This window comes from Anoplopoma fimbria, chromosome 19 (genome assembly GCF_027596085.1).
Source record: "Anoplopoma fimbria isolate UVic2021 breed Golden Eagle Sablefish chromosome 19, Afim_UVic_2022, whole genome shotgun sequence".
NCBI classification, from domain to species: Eukaryota; Metazoa; Chordata; class Actinopteri; order Perciformes; family Anoplopomatidae; genus Anoplopoma; species Anoplopoma fimbria.
Window position 1 is genome coordinate 103,746 of NC_072467.1, and position 23,797 is coordinate 127,542.

At 38.0% G+C, this 23,797-nt stretch overlaps 2 protein-coding genes across 2 annotated transcripts; one reads left to right on the forward strand and one right to left on the reverse strand.

The window, feature by feature from the left end:
* Positions 1-486: 486 nt before the first annotated feature.
* saal1 (serum amyloid A-like 1) lies at positions 487-6,039 on the reverse strand. The gene is made up of 12 exons (XM_054620448.1): positions 5,836-6,039; positions 5,151-5,252; positions 4,071-4,154; positions 3,869-3,948; positions 3,717-3,776; positions 3,519-3,634; positions 2,924-3,092; positions 2,762-2,844; positions 2,438-2,623; positions 1,601-1,758; positions 1,409-1,501; positions 487-832 (listed from the first exon to the last, which is right to left on the reverse strand). Exons 1-12 carry the CDS (start codon positions 5,959-5,961, stop codon positions 755-757), a joined length of 1,335 nt encoding a protein of 444 aa, XP_054476423.1. The 5' UTR covers positions 5,962-6,039; the 3' UTR covers positions 487-754.
* A 7,854-nt stretch (positions 6,040-13,893) lies between these two features.
* Positions 13,894-22,594, forward strand: LOC129107860 (mucin-2-like; the record flags this gene model as incomplete). Its single annotated transcript, XM_054619451.1, has 25 exons — positions 13,894-13,969; positions 14,080-14,335; positions 14,429-14,543; positions 15,020-15,110; positions 15,203-15,330; positions 15,426-15,642; positions 16,082-16,207; positions 16,320-16,434; positions 16,531-16,681; positions 16,799-16,912; positions 17,012-17,081; positions 17,188-17,325; positions 17,528-17,692; positions 17,828-17,922; positions 18,010-18,136; positions 18,263-18,518; positions 18,679-18,731; positions 18,842-18,945; positions 19,144-19,285; positions 20,163-20,251; positions 20,526-20,705; positions 21,080-21,319; positions 21,423-21,579; positions 21,987-22,115; positions 22,296-22,594. Coding segments are annotated over exons 1-25 (3,633 nt in total), but the record flags the coding sequence as incomplete, so codon positions are not given.
* Between the last annotated feature and the right edge of the window lie 1,203 nt (positions 22,595-23,797).

Sequence of the window (23,797 nt, forward strand, 5' to 3'; positions counted from 1 at the left end):
AATCATCAAAACATATAAATAAATAGTATAGATTTATTTTGTATGCATTTTTATCATGAAATGTAAAATATTGAAATCAAATCTTCACTTTATTAGTTTGGTATTGTTCAATTTAAATGATCTTTGGATGCCCAGAAGATGGGACTTCCTGCTGAGGCCTTTTATGGGCCTATGTAAAGATCAATGGAGATTATTTTGTTTGTTTAGATTTCAAGCAAAGCCATTCATTTCCTGTGAGATGTTTTCTTCTCATTTAATTGTGGACTGAAACTTTGACTCTGGATGTGCTACTAATTTGAATTTATTTAACCTTATTTTAGGCAATCTTTTTTCTTTTCCAGAAATTTAATAAAAGGTGTCTGGCTGCTTTGTACTAACCCTTTCTTTAAAAACAATAAAAATATAAATGCCAAAAATGCTTTTTGTCAGCGAGGACTTTGGTAAGAGCAGTAAATCACAAACAAGAAAGATATTTTTTATGAAAAGACTGTAAATTGTTTAATACAAAAATAGCATTCACAAAATAAAAAACCTTTAAACAGAAACACAATTGAATTCAGCGAAGTGTGGCTCCAATATACAGTCTCTGTCACGCTGTCCGTCACTCACAATGGTGTGACATCCTAGTTTAGACTTTCCAATGGAAATCCAAAAATAGGACATGAAGCGGGATCTTTGGAGGGGAAATAGAGTCTGCTATAAAAAGCAGTGATGAGAGTCTGGATGAGTGCTGAACACTGATCTGCTGGTTTGCTCAGACAGGAAACTGTTTCCTCACCATGTCTGCCATTTGGGGATCAGTCTCTGACAGCATGGACTGCAGGTGCTGAAACTGCACAAGAGGAAGAAGGGCGGGATGGAAAGATAATGTTTATTTTCCACTGGAGCTGGTGGTCGATAGCAGCCGACAGTCCATCACACGTCTTACCTGAAACAAGCTCTAAAATAAATCCTAAACCCTTTTATAATACAATAGCACCACGGACAGCGGGTTGCACAGGATTAGGCTATTAGAGAAAATTCAAGGTGTAATTAACTTGAATCAATTAATGTATTTGTAGACAAGTCTATAACATGTTTAAAACTAGCCTGATATTTTAAATACATAAAGCTGAAGAAAGCTGCGACGAAGCTTCAACCAACCATCTGTTATTTGTAATGAATATGGGCCTTACATTAATAGTAATTAATATATCATTTTCTGTGGATTTACTTTTTTTAACTAATCATATCAACAGTAATAACATAAAATGATAATGCATAATTTAATACTAAGTGGAAAGTTTAAACCTTGTTTTCCTGACACTTTTAAAATAAACAATGAACAGACAGGGTGACTGTAGTTGCTCCATACTTGAATGTGATACATATCTGATCAAACTTAAACCATTTTGGAGAAATCACTTACTGAAGTCTTATAGTTTGTAACTAAACAGCCTGCAGCTGTGAGAGCCGTCTTCTCTGTTAGGTAACCTTTCTTCATCAAATCTGCAACGGTGTCCTACGAAGGAGAAGAAGCCCTCTGGTTCACATTTAAGAATCTCAGTAAAACAATATGAATCAACAGGAAAGTTATCAAGAGTTACTTTGGTATTATTACCTTGGGAATCTGAATGCAGATGTCAGCTAGAAACTCAGCTGTGATCTCTGCCAGAGTCTGTAGCTGTTCATCTTTTGTGTCTTCTTTACTGGCACCGTCATCTTTGTCCTCACTGTGGTACTGAAGCACGCGCAAGACGGTTCCAATAAGGGGAAGACCTGGAGTCAAAAGACAAACGGTATTATGACAAAACACTGAGCTTACATCGCCATTATATTTTTATTTGACTTTTCCCTGCATGATGCAAACTTATTTTTTTAAATGCCTTTATTAGCTTCAGTCACGATCCTGACGGCCAGCTTAGAAAATTACTATTATATCATTAAATTACATCTATTTCAAATACCAGATATTCTACAGCCAGGGAAGCCTATAAAGGGGGGGGGGGGGGGGTTTGGGCCCAGCCTCAAAATAGTCACCATTACTTATTAAAACAAGAAAGAGTAAGCCTTTGTTTGTTTTTTTACTTTAAGAAAGTGTAGCCTGTTTCATAATGAAAACCCCTCTCCTGAATATTGAGTCTTTTTCGTTTATGTGCGAAACCACTGCGAACAAAAAAAACAACCTTTTGCTGCCGGTCACATGACCTGATCTATTCAAATAATTTCCTTGCCATGCTATGCGTGAGTAAGTCTCTCTGAGTTTCCATGTATGTGTTAAATTGAAGAGGGAGAGCATGCTCATGTGTTGATATGAATGAAACAGATTTGGGGAGGTCCCATTCACTAGACCTTTTGAGGGGCCTGTCTACAGCTAACACTAAATCAACATTTACTATTCGACATGCATTCAATAAGGCACATCTCAGGGCCGATGTCATTCTGCTACAAAACTTACTTGTGTCACTTTTGCTGAGCCACTGATCCTGGCACCTATGAAGAGCCTGCAGCACAGCAAACGCCTGAACCAAAATGCTCTTCTGCTCTTGCAGGACAACGGGAAGATCAGATGGCTGGCAGAGGTCCTCACACACAACGTCGTGGACAAAGTCCCACACGGCTTTGCCGGGTCCATCAGGGGCAGCTGGAAGACACAATTCAACAATGTGTTGTCTTTTGAGAGGTTACTTTAATCTTCTGTTACATTTTACTGATTTAAGAAGTATGGTGTCAACCTTAGACCTCTGTAGTGGTTTGCTAAAACTGTGTTGATTGCTCTTACCTAAAGTCTGGATGCCCTCATCTATGGTGGTGAGGAGTTGGAGGGCGTGAAGGTAAACCTCTAAGCCGTTCTGACTCTCTGATCTGTGAAAGACATTTGATACTGTTGAATACTGAGCATCAACTTAATAAATCATCCACATCATAAGTACCATGTGTTTACCTAAGCTGCTTGGCTGCCTCGAGAAGACATGAGGCCACATCCAGATGGCTTTGACCATCATCCTCCTCCTCCTCCTCACTATTTTGAGCTGTGATCCAACTCTTCATCAGATCTTCATCAAGGTCAAACAGTTTGTCAAGCAGCTCTCCAACCTTCTCAAGCAGGTCAGCTGCAAAACACAAAGGTTATTAATTATTATTATTACCATTTTAGAAAGCAGACAATAGGGAAGTAGTTAAAGGAGCCTTGTGGAGTTTTCTTGCTGTAAACAAACCAAAGTAATGTTTACATTAAGTGTAAATCACCAAAAAGGCATTGAGTGTATCTATGGGGTATACCGAATGTGCTGAATGCATTTCCATGGTCAAAAATAATTTTCAAAGCCAATTCAATATTATTAGTATTTCAAATCCAGCACTGTTTCCATTCAGCATTACTACGGGTCAGAAACTCCATAGGCAGCCTTTAAGATAAACAGCTTACAGGGACTTTGACTTATTGTAAGTCATCTTGGTATGTCAAACAGATATTTCCTTTTTCTACACAAGTAACATATCATCAGCTTATTAAAAAAGAGAGAGTAAAATCATGGTACCGTTTGTAGAACTGCACATGATGAAAAAGAGGTTGCAGCGCACGGACGTCTGCTGACGTATTCGCTGAAGCCACAGGGAGCAGACATCTTTCTGAGAGACGCAGGTCAACAGCAATCTGCAAACATCATCACAAAAGATTAAGACTTCTCTCTCTGGGTCTTTGTGTCTCACATGTCTGCAGAACAGCAAACGCAAACCTGCTTGTTTCCAGAAGGGTTGGAGGATCTGTATCTCCAAGCAGAAGCAACAGCACAGCACTGTGGACACAGAGGGAGTTGCATTAATTAGTTGAAAACACAACAGTGAACAAAATCTATTACAAATATGACACATGATGACTTTTACCCACCCTAAGTCTTCATTTTGGCTAAGAGTCAGACAAGTGTCAGGAAAGCAGGCAATGTTTCCAAGGATTCCCACACATATTTCCTAGAGAAACAAAAGAACAATTTATGACTGTTCATGGGAATTATCAAAGATCAAATATGAAATACATAATATAGGATTATAGTTTGACACAGAATGTATGAACTGGAAAGTATTTCACTCACTGTGAGACGTGGACAACGAGATTTGGCTATCACCCCAAGAAGGATATCCGTAGCTTTGAATTCCTGCAGAAAACCAGCCACATCCTACACAGTTGGGGAATAAACATTAATTTGTAAATCACTAAAAGTGTTGATTCAACTTAATGGTCATTATGGAAGGTTTAGTTTGTGTTGCATAATACTGAGGTGTTTCTATCATTTTGTCCACCCAATTGATATGAATGAGGGTGGACAGAAACACCCGTCAGTATAATGCTTTACAATGTAACAGCCCCACAAACTTCATCCTCCAGTGATCATAAAATTAAACAACACAAGCGTTGCTGTTGGTAATTAACACCTCTCAACAAAAACTGAGTATGACCTTCATAAACGGGGATTTATTGCAGGACTTTTTCTAAGACTACATCAGTTGTAGTTAGGTAGTCCTAATAAACTGCCCACTGTAGGATTTAATTAATTGATAATGCTTTATTAATGGCAGACACGAAGACACCAGCAGCTTATTTAATACATTGTGGTTAAATATTGTGATTTCAGAATGTAGTATTACTTTGCTTAGATCATGTTTAATTTCTATTTTCCTGATGTAAATTTTGTAAAGGTGTGTCATTAACTACAACAAAATAGAAAAGTATCCGCATAATACACACTCTCTATTATTTAACAGTTTTTTTACAAGCTTAAATCCAAAATAACCCATTTCATTGTACTTACTATTAAAAATACCACGTGACATTGAGTATTTCCATTTAATGCCTTTTATTATTTATATTCCACAACATTTTGGCTGTCTATAATTTACTTTTTACTGCACTACATTAATTTGGCAAAGTAAGTTACTTTACAGTTTCAGATTATTTATACAAAATAAAATCAACTAATAATTGATGATGTGTTGTCATAGACTAAGCCTCCAAGCAGTATATAGAGTATTTAAAATAAGCCCGCCTATACCCGCTGCAACATTAGAGTGATAACAACCTTTAACAGGGATAAAACAGAGGACACAAGGTGGCAAATAAAACCCTGACCGGTCAAAGAATGAATAGCGGACGGGACATAAATAAAGAACTCTACCTTATCCATTGCCATATCCCAGACTCTGCAAAGATCTTCCTCATCATCTTCGGGGAGCTGCATCTGACCTTCAGAGTTCACCTCCGAATGCTCAGTGACCATCTGGAAGACATGACACATTTTCAAAACATAAAGAAATGTTAGGTGCATTTGGCACTGTGCAGCAGGGAGTGACAAGATGCTCCAACAATTGAATAGAAACTTTTTAATTACCACTAATCAGTGGTCTCTAAATTGGCTGGTCTCCAGTACATTACATTACATTACATTACATTACATTACATTACATTACATTACATTACATTACAGTCATGTAGCAGACGCTTTTATCCAAAGCGACTTACAGGAAGTGTATTCAACATAGGTATTCAAGAGAACTACTAGTCACCAGAAGTCATCAGTGCATCTCCTTTCTTAAACAAGCATCTTAAAGCATAAACCAGAGCAAAAGTACAGTGCAGAGGCAGATTACTACGAAAACAATAATTGCAACAAATTACTAGGAATAGGATAAGTGCAGTGAACTGAGTACTGATTGAAACAGTGCCTACTAAACTATGTCATGCGTCAATGTGACACATCTAAGTGAGTAATAAGTGAGTAATAAGTGAGTAATAAGTGAGTAATAAGTGAGTAATAAGTGAGTAATAAGTGAGTAATAAGTGAGTACTAGGAGCCAACCAACACGAATGAGCCGCGTCAGGGTGCTGAACAGCCAGTGTTTGCTGTAAACAGTGTCTCCAATTGCGTCCAGGTCTCCGTCGGTCTCTGCACCGGCTGATTCCGGGGGTGGAGATGGGTTTCTGTCCATAGCAGAGGACTGTAGTCCAGCTGGAGATGAGGATCCATCATCCTCCAGCTCCTCAGCACCATCAGCACCATCAGCTCTACAGTCTGGAACAGAGAAACACAAAAGGTTCATTTCAGCATCAACTTCACTAGATATCAACTGACTGTTAAACAGCGACTCGATGGAGTAACTGACTAACCGCTGAAAGGGTTGGTTAGTTACTCACACTAACCTAACCCTTAACCTAACCGCTGGAAGGGTTGGTTAGTTACTCACACTAACCAACCCTTAACCTAACCGCTGAAAGGGTTGGTTAGTTACTCACACTAACCAACCCTTTCAACACATTGTACATTCATTTAAACTGCTTCTCTCTCTCTCTCTCGTCCTGAAACACATTCTTAAACATCAACTCACCCATAGTGAAAATGTAAATGCGATGTATCTCACTGCATGTTTCTCTGCGACATTTCAAACATGGATGTTTGTCTCCAACACTTTGTCTCCATTAGAGCGAGTCACTGGATGCGCATGCGCGAGTAGTGGACACGCTTCGCAGTCTTCTTCGTGCTGGTAGAACTCCTCACGTTAAAACGAACACTGCCCCCTGCAGTGCGTAGGGGGCATTACAGAGGACAAGGTTATACAATAAGGTACAATAAGATCATCCTTTATTAGTTTACAGGATCCACAGGACTACAGCAGCAAACAAGAGACATAGTAAAAGAAAAACAAGCAAACAATTTTAAGCAATAAAAACAGTAAAGAATCCACAATCACTGAAATATTATATATACAGACAGAAAACTATTGTAACTATAATTGCACAGTGTATTTGTATTGCACAGGTCCATCCAGCAGTGGTACCTGTTAAAAGGATGGAGCAACCGTTGTAGGCTATATTTATCTTTTTTATTAGCCATAATCCAGTGCCACATTTACTATCCGTGTGACCTTAATATTCACACACACACCGTTTCTCAGGTTTTATGCTAAGGTGTGGAGATATCTGTCTTTGAGATGTCAACTGTCTCCACAGGTGAGGTTAAAGGAGAACATTTGGTGTATACAAATTTAGTTCACTATAAACCTACAAATAATCAGGCATATACTATATATAGCATATACTAATAATGGTAGCTGCTAAATCAAATTACATAACTAGCTAGTTAGCTACTAAACTACAGAACGGTTTGGCTTTTTTCCCTCAGTAATCTTATTATGATATGCAAATCTTCAACATGATAGAACTAAAAAATGATCTAGACTGATCCTCACCCATCATTAATTTGATCTGATTTTCAATTGTTAATCAGAGTCTGAATAAACAAAAATTGCACCCTCTGGGTTGGGAGTGAGTCACTGCCCCAAGCGAGGGAGTTCAAGTATCTCGGGATCTTATTCACGAGTGAGGGTAAAATGGAGCGGGAGATGGACAGGCGGTTCGGTGCAGCGTCAGCAGTGATGCGGGCGTTGTACCGGACCGTTGTGGTGAAGAAGGAGCTGAGCCGAAAGGCAAAGCTCTCGATTTACCAGTCCATCTACGTTCCAACCCTCACCTATGGTCATGAGCTTTGGGTAGTGACCCTCACCTATGGTCATGAGCTTTGGGTAGTGACCCTCACCTATGGTCATGAGCTTTGGGTAGTAACCCTCACCTATGGTCATGAGCTTTGGGTAGTGACCCTCACCTATGGTCATGAGCTTTGGGTAGTGACCCTCACCTATGGTCATGAGCTTTATGGTAGTGAACCCTCACCTATGGTCATGAGCTTTAGGTAGTGACCCTCACCTATGGTCATGAGCTTTGGGTAGTGACCCTCACCTATGGTCATGAGCTTTGGGTAGTAACCCTCACCTATGGTCTCACCTATGGTCATGGTCAGCTTTAGGTAGTGACCCTACCTATGGTCATGACCCTCACCTATGGTCATGAGCTTTAGGTAGTGACCCTCACCTATGGTCATGAGCTTTAGGTAGTAACCCTCACCTATGGTCATGAGCTTTAGGTAGTGACCCTCACCTATGGTCATGAGCTTTAGGTAGTGACCCTCACCTATGGTCATGAGCTTTAGGTAGTCACCCTCACCTATGGTCATGAGCTTTAGGTAGTCACCCTCACCTATGGTCATGAGCTTTGGGTAGTGACCGAAAGAATGAGATCGCGAATACAAGCGGCCGAAATGAGCTTCCTTCGTAGGGTGGCTGGGCTCAGCCTTAGAGAGAGGGTGAGGAGCTCAGCCTTAGAGAGAGGGTGAGGAGCTCAGCCTTAGAGAGAGGGTGAGGAGCTCAGCCTTAGAGAGAGGGTGAGGAGCTCAGCCTTAGAGAGAGGGTGAGGAGCTCAGCCTTAGAGAGAGGGTGAGGAGCTCAGCCTTAGAGAGAGGGTGAGGAGCTCAGCCTTAGAGAGAGGGTGAGGAGCTCAGCCTTAGAGAGAGGGTGAGGAGCTCAGTCTTAGAGAGAGGGTGAGGAGCTCAGCCTTAGAGAGAGGGTGAGGAGCTCAGCCTTAGAGAGAGGGTGAGGAGCTCAGCCTTAGAGAGAGGGTGAGGAGCTCAGCCTTAGAGAGAGGGTGAGGAGCTCAGCCTTAGAGATAGGGTGAGGAGCTCAGCCTTAGAGATAGGGTGAGGAGCTCAGACATCCGGAGGGAGCTCGGAGTAGAGCCGCTGCTCCTTCGCGTCGAAAGGGGCCAGCTGAGGTGGCTCGGGCATCTGATCAGGATCCTCCTGGACGCCTCCCTTTAGAGGTTTTCCAGGCACGTCCAACTGGTAAGAGGCCCCGGGGTCGACCCAGAACACGCTGGAGAGATTATATATCTCGTCTGGCCTGGGAACGCCTCGGGGTTCCCCAGGAGGAGCTGGAAAGTGTTGCTGGGGAGAAGGACGTCTGGAGGACCCTCCTTAGCTTGCTGCCCCCACAACCCGGCCCCGGATAAGCGGAAGGAGATGGATGGATGGATGAATAAACAAAACATCATTCAAATTATGAAAAAAATTATATTAATGAACATTTCTTGCAAGCACAAATCACACTTATCATCTTATTTGGCCATTTTATTATCACAAATAAAGAATGATTTGTCAATTAATCATTTACTCAATCAACAGAAAATTAATCTGCAACTAGTTTTTTTAAATGCAAAAAAAGTAAAACAAAAATGCATAGCTTATTAGAAAATGAACATTTGCTGGTTTTGTTAGTCTGATAGTAAAATTATCTCTTTAGGTTTGTGACTGTTAAATGGACAAAACTAGAAATTCAAAGACACTACCATGGGCTCTGGGTGTTTACAGGCATTTTTCACATTTATGTGACATGTACCACAGACCAAATTATTAATTACAAAAGTAAGCAGTACATTACTGGATAGTGAAAATATTTGTTAGTAACATCCCTTATTTTGACAATATCATTAGCATCAGCTGCTAATAATTGCACTTCTAATAATGCACTTAATGCAGTGTTAGTTGTTTCAACCAAACCATCTCACAAGGATAGTGTTGAATGTTAAATATCATTATGTCAACACGGATTACAAAATCTCAAATGGTGTCCTCTAATAAAAACTGACGGTGAATTGGTGAATGTCCTGTCCTCCCTAAATCAACACTGTATTTGCTGTCAGACAGGAACAACACTACTCACAGACCTCCTTCAAGGCCACATCCTTTCTCACTAAGTTAATGAACATGTAAAATAAATATGTGTATCAAAAATGTATGAATTTTACCAATTTTAGAAAGCATTAATCAATGAATCAATAGCCTGATCCCAAATTAGTTCCCTGATAAACTACTGTCATGTTAAATTGTTTTGTTAAATTCAAACATTGCCTTTATCTTAAACTAATGTCATATTTCTGCAGGATTGTGTAATATTAAAACCATGTAACATTAAAGCATCTTGTCAGCACCATAGTAAAAAAAATTATAAAACAGCATGAATTGTTGCTTTTAGAGGATTTAACATCATTTATGGTTTTACCAAGCAATTATTACTATTATTAGAAGAACACCTTACATATTGGATCATCTTATAAGAGAGAGATGCAAACCCCTACCTTGTAATCAAGCCTAATGAATCAAGTTCATTAAGTTCTTCAAGATTGCATTCTGTGTATTCTTGAAGCCTAACAAATTGAACGCATTTCCTTTCTCATGAAACTGTTTTGAAAGCAATCTTTTTATTTGGATATTTTGGAGGAATGTATATTAATAAAATGTGGCTACACTGTTTAAACTGTGTTCAGGTTTTGTTGTAATAGCAGAAGCCGGTGCCCAGTAGTGTTTAGGCTAAGTGTAATCTAGACTGTAATAATAATAATAATAATAATAATAATAAATATAATAATATAATATAAAATATAATATAAAATGATATATTATATTATAACATATTATATAAGCAATTATAGCAATTATATTATAATTATATATATTATATATTTAATATAAAATATAATAATTATAATTATAACTGTAATCCAGATCAAATTTCAGCATAAATTTGATCTGATTTTCAATTGTTAATCAGATTCTGAATAAACAAAACATTATTTAAATTATTTCAAAAATAATATTAATGAACATTTCTTGCAAGCACAAATCACACTTATCGTCTCATTTGGCCATTTTATTATCACAAATACAGAATGAATAGTCAATTAACCAATAATTCAATCAACAGAAAACTTGGAGTAATATGTTCCCTAAAGGAGTTTTCAACTTTTAAATCATGTTAACAAATTTTTGTCTTTGACCATTTTTGTTTAGATTTCTGATATTCCTCCATCTTAAATCCTGTGCTGTATTCTGACACACTGTTTAAAGAGTCATTTCAGTCTGTTTAATGGGAAATGAGGTGTTGAATGTTAAATATCATTATGTCAACACGGATTACAAAATCTCAAATGGTATCCCGCCTCTAATAAACACTGTCTGACGGTAAATTGGTGAGTGTCCTGTCCTCCCTGAATCAACACTGTATTTGCTGTCAGACAGTAATAACACTTCACTCATCATGCAGCTGTCCCCCTGTGGGAGTGGTCCAAAGCACTGTTTGCACTTGGAGGAGCTTCCAATGAAATGGTATTTGAAAACATATGAAATACTTTACTTATAACAATGTTTGTTTCCAAGAAACGAAAAGACAAATGGACCATGCGTAAAGAGTTGTCATGAGATTGAAAGTGCGTGAGACGTAAAAGATCAACCCACCAGCTGCAATTATTACTAAAGTTCTGTGCAAACATCTCCTGATGAATAGACAATTAGTATTACTTTGGTGTTTAAACGCATTTTACTGAACTTGAGGTAATATGTTCCCTGAAGGAGGTTTCAACTTTTAAATCATGTAAACAAATGTTCCTGCCACAGCACTAGGTTATTGTCAGAGGTTTGTCAGAGGGTTGGAAAGTTTGCACCTTGATATGCCAAGTTTCATGTGTATTCATGTGTCACTGCAGGTAGAGGATGACTGTAATCAAGGATGTGATAGTATTAAAACAAACATTTTAAAAGTGTAACTAGAAGAGAGGTCACAGATCTCCACCAAGGCCACATCCTTCCCTGCTAAGTTAAGGAACTTAAAAAAAAAAAAATGTGTATCCAACTCCACCCTGTGATTTGGATCCGCTCCAAAATGAATGGGTTCTTCGTTGGCCCATGTGTGCTATACGTAACATAACCTAGATGTAAACATAACCCCCTTGGGGGAGGTAAATATAGGTTTCATTATTGGTAGACATTGCCCAACTACATACATATACAGCTATTGTCCATTTCAGGTTTAAATAACACACCTTTTACAAAAGTTGAAATGTCACAGAATTCTTCTGAAAGTTTAGGTTTCAAAAATCAGTTTGAAAAAAGAATAATTCATCTTCTTGGACATCTCATTGTATCCTATAATATATTCTTAGATTTACGAATAAGTGGATTACAATTCAGTTTCAACCCTAATATTTCTGATAACCACTGTTCATTGTCAAATCAAATCTTGTGAATTTTACCAATTTTAGAAAGCATTAATCAATGACACAATAGCCTGATCCCAAATTAGTTCCCTGATAAACTACTGTCATGTTAAATTGTTTTGTTAAATTCAAACATTGCCTTTATCTTAAACTAATATCATATTTCTGCAGGATTGTGTAATATTAAAACCATGTAACATTAAAGCATCTTGTCAGCACCATAGTAAAAAAAATTATAAAACAGCATGAATTGTTGCTTTTAGAGGATTTAACATAATTTATGGTTTTACCAAGCAATTATTACTATTATTAGAAGAACACCTTACATATTGGATCATCTTATAAGAGAGAGATGCAAACCCCTACCTTGTAATCAAGCCTAATGAATCAAGTTCATTAAGTTCTTCAAGATTGCATTCTGTGTATTCTTGAAGCCTAACAAATTGAACGCATTTCCTTTCTCATGAAACTGTTTTGAAAGCAATCTTTTTATTTGGATATTTTGGAGGAATGTATATTAATAAAATGTGGCTACACTGTTTAAACTGTGTTCAGGTTTTGTTGTAATAGCAGAAGCCGGTGCCCAGTAGGGTTTAGGCTAAGTCTGTCAGTAGAGCTTTAATACCTCACCTGTTACAACCTGTTATTAATATTTGTCTAGCACATACGTGTTTGAATTTAAACACTTGCTTCAATGTTTCCTGAGGATCATATTGAGAAGTAGTCTAACTGATAAAGACTGTTTCCCTCAAGTCAGTGTGAATAAGATCGACCTGTAAACATGTTTAGACTGATACTGTCTTTAAAAGTTCATTGATTTTCAACATGGTCAAATACAGAAACTGGAAATAGGGATTACTTTATCTGTCTCAAGGTAATATGTAGCTAAAACTGTACTGGTAATAACATTTTTATTAGCTTACAATATACAGCATAGTGATATATTTCAAACCCTACTTAGGCATGTCATGTATACCACTTTTGTTTGATATATTGTCCAAGAAATGATTGCGATAAACAATATAATTGTCCTTTTAAGACCATTCATTGATACTGATATAATGATAATATAATAGCATAACAATGCAAGTGCACCCTTTCAGAAGCAATGAACTTGGAATTGGAAAATTGAGATATCCTAAATAAATAAAACATTAATAAAATAAAACCACACAAACAAAACAAAAAATAAATGTTCTCTCAGGCTCTTTAAGAAAGATTGCACTACATGTTATGCATTTGGCACAGGGGCATAGAGACTCATCGTGCCAATCAGTTTCTGGTTATCGTGATCATTATGATTAGTTGTTTTTATATAATTATAAAGTAAAGCGTAAAGATTAACTTGTATAATTTTTCATTGTTTACGCTGGGGCTGTTCATAGTCAGACAGTAATCTATACCTGTCTATCCTGAGCAGTGTTGCGTGCTAAAGCATCTCCCAGCTGACACTGGGTGTGACAGGGTTGGATAATAATCCAATCATAAAAAATACATATATTTCCTGTTTAACTATATCATAACACTGTTCTCATATCAAGGTATCATGCCTTCTAAGTTCTAATCACATAATTAAAAAGTTGAATTTTAATGAATCTGTCACAGCATGGCACTCTCATCTCTGACTCTAATATATTACAAATTTCATCCAGAAGAAACTACTTATTAAAGAACATGTTTTATATAATAAAAGGTGCACACTGTCAACAAAACAGTTTTTATTGCACCCATCCGTCTACGAATAAAAGTTCTTAATCAATGAGCATATTTGTTCAATCAAGCGATGAGGATGTAGAATGATTATATTGGACTTGTGAAAGGCGTCACACATCCATTCAGCACATGTTTCCCATGTCTTGGCAATAAAACTTAAGTTCAAACCAAGAATGAAGGCGTGAGCAAAAAGTGCAATCTCAATATAAAGGGCTGTCAAGTGCAGTTAAACTATTACCTTCTTTGGTGACGGCAAGCCCCCAGCAGCAACAATGAGGTGGAGATGCGTATGGTTGTGTTTCCTCGCTCTGTCTGTTACCATTGACATCGATGTCCAAGCAAGACTGGGTAAAACTCACATTATTTTGAATGCTGTTTGGAAGGATCATTCTGATTTATACAAACTAATGAATAATATCATTCAGAACATTCAGTAACTCAAACTGTTTTCTTCTCAGTTCGCAACCATGTCAGCAGCATCTGCAGCACATGGGGCAGAGAGCACTTCAAGACGTTTGACGGTGACGTTTACCAGTTCCCTGGTATGTGTGAGTACAACCTGGTCTCTGATTGCCACGAGTCCTACCAGGAGTTCTCTGTGCACATGAAGAGGAAAGACAAAGATGGAAACCCTAAAGTCAATCATGTGGTTGTCACCATCAATGACCTTATGTTCTACCTCACCAAGGACATGATCACTGTGAATGACGTCCCGTAAGTAAAACATCGTACAGCTGTGAAGACTGTGCTTCTCAGTTCTATCATATTTATGCATTGTTATTTTTTAAATATATGTTTTTTTCCCAGTGTCAAAACGCCATACTACAATGCAGGGGTACAATTGGAAAACAATGCTGTTTACATCAAGCTCCAATCTAAAGTTGGCATCACTGTCATGTGGAACGGTGACGATGCAGTCATGGTATGAAATACCAGGCAGAAATATATCTATACAACTCTCCTCAAAGTAGATTGTATGAAGCTCCTTAAAAGACTTAAAGGAGTATATTGTAAAATACAAACAATTTAGTTAAGACTCCTTTATGAAGATTTATTTTAATGTTTGGTTAAAAAACAACTGCTGATATTTTAATTATTATTGTTCCAGAAAAACAATCAGGTTAATTATTTTTCTTAGGTATCTTATTTGAATAAATTCCTATGATTCTTGAGAATAAATTAATTACAGACTTTTCTTTCAGTCAATTGTCTTTCTTTATTTTGTTATACTTTACAAAAAAATAAATATATATGTGGTTACTGATATAAATGATCAAATTTTAATCATAATACGTATTCCATTCATGTCATTTTCTGAGGCAATTACAATTCACTGGTGTTTTGTTTACTTTATTTGAAGTATTATTTTAATTGTCATGGCCTCTTTCTTTATTGTAGGTTGAACTGGATGCTGATTATGCGAATCGTACTTGTGGACTCTGTGGAGACTTCAATGGTGTTTCTGTCCATAATGAGTTCATTCATAATGGTATATATGGTTTATCATTCTTGTATTAATGCATTTCCTCAACCATCCACTGTATCTTTGACATTTGACAATATAATAACAATCAAATACAGGTCGCAAAATTAGCCCTATTGAGTTTGGAAACAAACAGAAAGTCCATCGTCCAAACGATGATTGCGAGGACCCCTTTGAGGAGGAAGAAGAATCACTGGAGGCTGTGCTGGATTCATGCAAGGAGTTTGTGAGTTCATTAACCACCTAGTGTCAGGGATAGAGATACTTAGCTATATACTCAGATAGCATGTACAGAGTAACTTTATCTCCTTTTCTTTCTAGCAAACCACCTGTAACCAGATGCTGCGTTCAGAGCGCTGGAGCTCCTGCACCAAACTGCTGAACCCTGAACCTTACATCCAGGCCTGTGTGCAGGACATGTGTGGCTGTGCCAATAGTACAAATGACATTTGTGTCTGCAGCACACTGTCTGAGTTCTCTCGACAGTGTTCACACGCAGGAGGGCAGCCTCCCAACTGGAGGACACCTAAGTTCTGTGGTATGTTCTCTTCTCTGTTTTTTTTTTTTTTTTTTTTTTACAATCTTTATATTTCATACAGTACAGGGCTGAGAGAGTATTAAAGCAATGAACAGTCCTTTGAAGAAAAGGTACTGTGTTTCGATCTGAACATGATAACATTTTCTCATGCAGTTCTGGACTGAGACGATTAATTGTATTCTATACAGGAAAAAATCAAAAAAGACATTTAAAAGCCGCATAAAGAAAGGCCAGACATGTCTGCTTACTGGCTGACTTCAATAGTAATTGATGTGATTTAAAATGTAACAAAAACACAATAATGTAGTAAAGATTACGTAAACATTTTGCTACTCTTAAAAAAAGGTCTATTAAGTCACTTCCCCCTTCATATACTGTTGAATAATTCACACAAACTCACACCTACCTCAATTTATTTCATTGTACCATATCTTCACAGCTAAACAGTGCCCATACAACATGGTTTATGAAGAGAGCGGTTCCCCTTGCATGGATACATGCGCACATCTAGACACAAGTTCACTGTGTGAGGACCACAAAATTGACGGCTGCTTCTGCCCTCCTGGTCAGTGCTGTTTAATTTTTTTGTTACCCTTAAAGATTCTTTCAGATTTAAATTTCCTAGTCTGTGAGTTCAGTTAAGTTCTTCATGTTAATGTTAGTCATGTTTTCTTCAGGAACCGTGTTTGATGATATATCCATGAGAGGGTGTATTGCTCAATCTGAGTGTCAGTGCAAACACAATAAAATCTATAACTCTGGTGAGGTCTACAGACAGGACACAAAGGAATGGTATGTCAAATATGTCTTCAACATACTATTTAATATTTAATTGTTTCTTAATCGTTTATTTTTTATTGTTAACTTGACTTGTGTGGCTTGTCTCAGTACATGTGTTGAGGGTAGATGGGCTTGTGAAAGCCTTCAAACACCTGCTACATGTGCAGTTGAAGAAGGTTCACACGTAACTACCTTTGACGGGAAAACCTACACCTTCCATGGAGACTGTTACTACACTCTAGCCAAAGTGGAAAGCAAGGTGAAAGAGCCATAGCTTTGCACAATGAAATATACCATGTAATGGAGCTGATGTAAAAAAGAAAAAAAAAGATGTATTTATATATATATTTTATTGCTATCACTCTGTATATTTCAGGATTATGCAAGTCCCAAGTTCACCATCCTGGTTCAGTTGGTTCCTTGTGCAAATCAAGAATTTGACACTTGTCTTAAGAGCCTCAAAATCCTGCTGAACAACGACAGAAACAATGTGAGTTAAAGTCTATCACGAGAGAAGGTTGTAGTCATTTATAGATTCACTCTGATATCTGCAACTACAACTCAAATGATTGACTCTGTTATATTTCAGGTATTAATGTTCACTTCTGATGGTACAGTAAAGCAGAACATGCAGACCATCAGTTTGCCGTACCACTCAGGTGGGTCACACAATAAGAAATTCATCAAGAAACATGTAATTGTAATGTGTCATTCATGCAATGACGTCAATGATCAAACTGTTTTTGTATTTGTGTTTATCTAAAGGTGACATCAACATATTCCACGCTTCATCCTTTCACATCTTGCTCCAGACCAGTTTTGGGTTGCAAATTCAGATCCAGCATGTGCCTGTTATGCAAGTCTATGTCAGCCTGGACCAAAGCTACAAAGCAAAGACACGTGGTAAGTTTCATATTTGTCAACAACAAGGCAAACCCTTAAATCTCAGTGTATAATATTTGTTTGTCTTATCTCATTTAATTTAACAAAGTTCTCTCATCATATTGATTGACACCTTCCATTTTGCTATTTTATGGTTTCAGACAATATAATACTAGTTTAAGATAAAATTCTACTTTAATTCTAAAATGTTTGGTTTCTTCAGGTTTATGTGGAAACTACAACATGGTCCTGTCTGATGACTTGAAGACTCCTCAGGGGATCGTGGAGGGAACAGCAGTGACTTTTAGTAACTCGTGGAAGGCTAACCTCATGTGCCGAGACAGAGAGGAAAGACTTGAGGACCCTTGTTCCCTCAGTCTGGAAAACGGTAAAAAGCACTGGTTGATTATTATTTAACTGTTTGTTTTTATTGGTTGTATATATCTTCAGCTTTGAACACTTAAAACTTAGACAGTTCAAGATAATAGCAGACATTTAACATAAAGAGTTATTGTTTTTCCAGAGCGGTATGCTAAACACTGGTGCGCCTTGCTACTGAGTCCAGACAGCGATTTTGCGCAGTGCCGTTCAGTGGTGGATCCTGAGATGTACTACAAGGTACTGCAAAACCTTCCTGTTCCTCTTTTGCTGAATTACATTTTGATGGGACTGTAATTCTCTAAAAGTGTTTGCTGTCTTCTGCAGCGATGTACTTATGCTAGCTGTAACTGTGAGAAGAGTGAGGACTGCTTGTGTGCCGTCTTCTCCTCCTACGCTCGGGCTTGTGCATCAAAGGGAGTGTCCTTGACAGACTGGAGAGGGAATGTGTGCGGTAAGGATTTCTTTCATTAAGTTGTGCTAAAGTTGAGTGTTGCGACTTGAGTTCAATGAATATCTTCCCTTTCATTAGTTAGTCATAAAACTAATAAGTAACCATCCTCCATTGTGCACAAAACAGATAAATACACAAGGAGCTGTCCAGCATCTCAGATCTTCTCTTACAAGCATCAGAGATGCCAGTTGACTTGCAGATCACTGGGCACAGTGCAGCAAAGTTGCACTTCTGACTTCTTGCCTGTGGATGGCTGTTCCTGCTCTGAGGGTCTCTACCTAAATGAAAATGGCATCTGCGTTCCCATGGCAAAATGTCCCTGCTACCATAATGAAGTCTACGTCAAGTCAGGAAAGTCAATCAGCATCAAAGATGACCATTGGTGAGTCAGTTGCATGCAATTTGGTACTTAAATGAGTCTAGACTAAGGATTTCGCATGGGTGTAATGCTTGCAGTATTTATGATTTAAGATGACTAAATTGATAGCTTTAGAGTGCCTTTGTGTTGCATTTCATCTTGTATTTTTGCTATCTTTTTCTAGTGTGTGTACCAATGGAATGCTTCATTGCCATTCTTGGAAAGCCCGCTCATCAAGTATGTTTTTTTTTTTTTGTTTATTTACCACAACACAAGCACTTGGTACTGATTCTGGTCTTGTTGATAATTAATATGTTTAATAAAATAAGTTTCTTCTTCTGTTACAGCATGCCCTTTTCCAAAAGTGTTCTTCAACTGCTCCGCTGCGGCCACAGGAGAGCTGGGACAGCAGTGTGCTCGAACTTGTTTAAATCTGGACAGTGATGATTGTGTGAGTGCAAAGTTTTAAATATCAGGATCTGTCAGTTTCCTGATTTCAATGGTGGACAGTATTTTACGTGGAAGATGTAACACACTGCATTATTACACTCGTTTCTAAAGCAGTTCCTAGAGAGTTTTGAACAATGATTTTTAATAGTATCAGTAATGTTTCTCATTTTCAATCACTGTGATCTTTCTATTTTCCCAGGACTCCACAGAGTGTGAATCCGGCTGTCGGTGTCCAGGTGGCCGCCTTGATGATGGCAAAGGTTCCTGTGTGAAAGAAAATGAATGTCCATGTCAACACGATGGGCATATTTATGCCCCTGGAGCACAAATCCCTAACCAGTGCAACATCTGGTATGACCTTAATCAGACGTATAATATTGCATAAATATTATCATATTTTCTTGTATGTTGTACTGGATCATAGTATTCAAAACACTGTATCATATTTAACCATTTCTGATCTAGTACCTGCAAAAGTGGAAGCTGGGAGTGCAGTACAAAAAAATGTCAAGGAACTTGCATTATTTATGGGAGTGGTCACTACAATACATTTGACCAGCAAACATATGGGTTTCAAGGACATTGTGCCTATGTTGCTGTAAAGGTAAGAAAAGAACGTCAACTTCTTCCAAAAGACAGGCTGTATCTGAAATCACTCTCTCCTCACTCATTCATATAGCCAGCAGGATATGGAGATTTCATACACTTACTTACATCATCATTGAAAGCTTTTGAGTTAGTCAACTGCAATTTTCGTATTCAGAATGCAGACACTCAAATAAAATGGCGGACAGTAAATGTAGTGCACTATTAAGTAATTAGGGAGTGAATTCAGACAATCTGAGCTGAACTTATACTGTTGTATAGGGTTTTATCTCTGAACGTCACAGATATGACATTTATGAAAACTTATTGCTGATCTTGAATATCAAAGTTGAAAGGCAATATGTGGTATGTTTACTTACATTCATTTTAAGATGACTGCTTGTCATAATAAAAACATGAATGAGAAATGCAGATAAGTATATAATCTTCACATCTAGGGATCAATTACACTTTTTCTTTATGTTCTATCTTTTTTTTAATGATCTTAACACATTGTGGACTAGTAAAGGTCAAGCTGAAGTTTGATTTCATCACTGGTCTCTGTCTAATTTAAAACAAGTAAAATGTTTAACAAATCTCTCTCTTTTAAGAACAAATGTGGCAATAAAACAGTACAGGACAACTTTGGAGTTATCACAGAAAATGTACCATGCGGATCTACAGGCACCACATGCTCCAAAACTGTCAGAATCCAGCTGGGGGTAAGACCTCATACCAACACCTGATATGCAAAATATTCAACATTATTAAATCAAATTATGTCATATAATTCAATTCAATTCAGTTTATTTTGTATAGCCCAGAATCACAAATTACAAATTTGCCTCAGAGGGCTTTACAATCTGTGCACATGCGACATCCTCTGTCCTTCCCTCACATCGGCACAGGAAAAACTCCCCTAAAAAACCCCTTTAGATATATATAACAATCTGCTTACAATGAAAGCAAAAAAAAAAAATCTCTTTTACATTACAGCGAATGGAAGTCAAACTATCAAAGGGTAAATATGAAGAGGCCGACCTGGGACATGGCGCTGAGATTCAGTACAAAATAAGGAAGGTTGGCTTGTATTTGGTGATAGAATCTGCCATTGGACTGGTAGTGATGTGGGATGGCAAAACATCTGTTCGCATCATCCTGGAACCACAGCACAGCGTGAGTCACAGTAATTATTTAAATGATGACTGAAATCTGTTACAGGAAGAGTTTAGGGATAAAGTTTTTATATGATGTATCATTTTTTGTCATCTGTGGTCTAGCCGTCTTTGGGGATAATTTTCTTACACCACTTATAAAGCTTTGGGACACTAATAGTATTGGTGTAAAGTATATTATCATTGCTGAAGAAGTATTTACTACTATACAATATACAATATTCATAACAAATGAAGTAAAAACTCTGTCAGTCAACATCAAGCAAGTATATTCATGCCTGGAAAATGTGGGTTCCTTGTTATGCCGAAGAGTATTAATATAGAATATTATCTTAATGTGAAAAAAGTAATTGATTTTATTGTTTGGCTGTACAGGGAGAGGTATGTGGCCTGTGTGGAGATTTTGATGGTGATGGACAGAACGACTTCACCACCCAGGGTCAGCTGGTAGTGAGCAATCCGTTAGAATTTGCAAATAGCTGGAAAGTGTCAAGCCAGTGCCCAGATGTAGATATGAATGCTGACCCTTGTGGACTAAGACCCAATCGACATCACTGGGCAAAAATGATGTGCAGCATTATAACTGGAAATACGTTCAAAGAGTGCCACAATAAGGTAATAACACGTTTGTTTCTAACTAATCATTATTTAAAGTGGGATAATTGAAAACACCTAATACATTTGAAAAAATCTATCATATATTTTGATAACTGAACAGGTAGCTCCCCTTCCATTTTATGAAAACTGTGTGAAAGACTCGTGTGCCTGCGACTCTGGAGGAGACTGCGAATGTTTCTGCTCGGCAGTCGCAGCTTATGCTCAAGCTTGTAATGAGGCTTCTGTCTGTGTGGCATGGAGAACTCCAGAAATCTGTCGTAAGTAAAAAACTAATTTACCTCTCAGATTAAAATAAGTGTGTCAGCCTTTTATGGTGCTTAGTACCTGTTTTTATTTCACCAAAAATGTTATGTAAGTGGAAACCTAATTTAGATAGGCATCAGTGCATGCTGAGTAAGTGAGTGATAATATCCGAACTTTAAGTATACAAAACTAAATGCCGGGAAACCCGATAGCCCAGTTGTTAGGGCGCAGTGCAAATGCCCTGAGTAGCGATTCCCTGGTTTGATTCCTGGCTGACTAGACCATTTGCTGCATGTTATTTGCTCTTTTTCCCAACATTTCCTGTCTCTTGTACGTTAAGTTTGAGGTCTCTTTCACTGATTGACACATCAACATTTACTTTATTTAGAAACATAATGTACCTTGTATATTTTCTTTTTAGCTGTCTTTTGTGATTACTACAATAAACCAGAGGAATGTAAGTGGCACTACAACCCCTGCCACAAACCTTGCTACAAGACCTGTTTACATCCCGAAGAAATGTGTAGTAACCCTTTACCCAACCTGGAAGGTAAGAGGTTAACTCACAATGTCTCACCTTACATCTGAGTAATAAGTGCTAGTAAAAATCTTAAATCGTAAACTGATCTAATTCGGCATACTTTTTGTGCCAAAATAAGAAGAGATACCAACTACAATTCTATGACTGTCAAAACATAAAGGATTATGTTTTATGCTGTGATTTGTACAGGCTGTTACCCCGTATGCCCAGAAGATAAGCCCATATTTGATGAGGAGACGGGGTTGTGTGTGGAGGAATGTTCAGGTTGTTTTTACAACAATACTAGATATGACGAAGATGACGTTATTTACAATGTGACTGACAATTTAGGAATGTGCTACTATGCAATATGCAAGAATTCAACAGTGATATTTGGAAGTGAACCTTGCGTTACAAACACAACAACTACAACCCAAGAGCCAACCACACCAACTGAACAAACCACTCCAACCCAAGAGCCAACAACAACCACAACATCTACGACCCCACCAACTGAACCAACTACAACAACCCAAGAGCCAACCACAACCACAAAATCTACAACAATTCCAACTGAACCAACTACTACAACCCCAGAGCCAACCACAACAACACAATCTACAACCCTACCAACTGAACCTACAACTACAACCCAAGAGCAAACCACAAAAGCTACAACCACACCAACTGAACCAACTACTACGACCCAAGAGCAAACCACAACAACACAATCTACAACAATTCCAACTGAACCAACTACTACAACCCAAGAGCCAACCACAACAACACAATCTACAACCCTACCAACTGAACCTACAACTACAACCCAAGAGCCAACCACAAAATCTACAACCCCACCAACTGAACCAACAACTACGACCCAAGAGCCAACCACAACTACAAAATCTACAACAATTCCAACTGAACCAACTACTACAACCCAAGAGCCAACCACAACAACAAAATCTACAACAATTCCAACTGAACCAACTACTACAACCCAAGAGCCAACCACAAAATCTACAACCCCACCAACTGAACCAACAACTACGACCCAAGAGCCAACCACAACTAAAAAATCTACAACAATTCCAACTGAACCAACTACTACAACCCAAGAGCCAACCACAACAACAAAATCTCCAACAATTCCAACTGAACCAACTACTACAACCCAAGAGCCAACCACAACAACAGAATCTCCAACAATTCCAACTGAACCAACTACTACAACACAAGAGCCAACCACAACAACAAAATCTACAACAATTCCAACTGAACCAACTACTACAACCCAAGAGCCAACCACAACAACAAAATCTACAGCAATTCCAACTGAACCAACTACTACAATCCAAGAGCCAACCACAACAACACAATCTACAACCCTACCAACTGAACCTACAACTACAACCCAGGAGCCAACAACACAATCTACAACAATTCCAACTGAACCAACTACTACACCCCAAGAGCCAACCACAACCACAAAATCTACAACACTACCAACTGAACCAACTACTACAACCCAAGAGCCGACCACAACCACAAAATCTATAACCCCACCAACTGAACCTACTACTATAACAGAAGAACCAACCACACCTTGTTATAATCCATGTCAGTGGTCAGAGTGGTATGATGTGCATGACGCAAAAGTGAACAAAAGTGACTGGGAAACATATGAGAACATCATGAATAATAATAAAGAA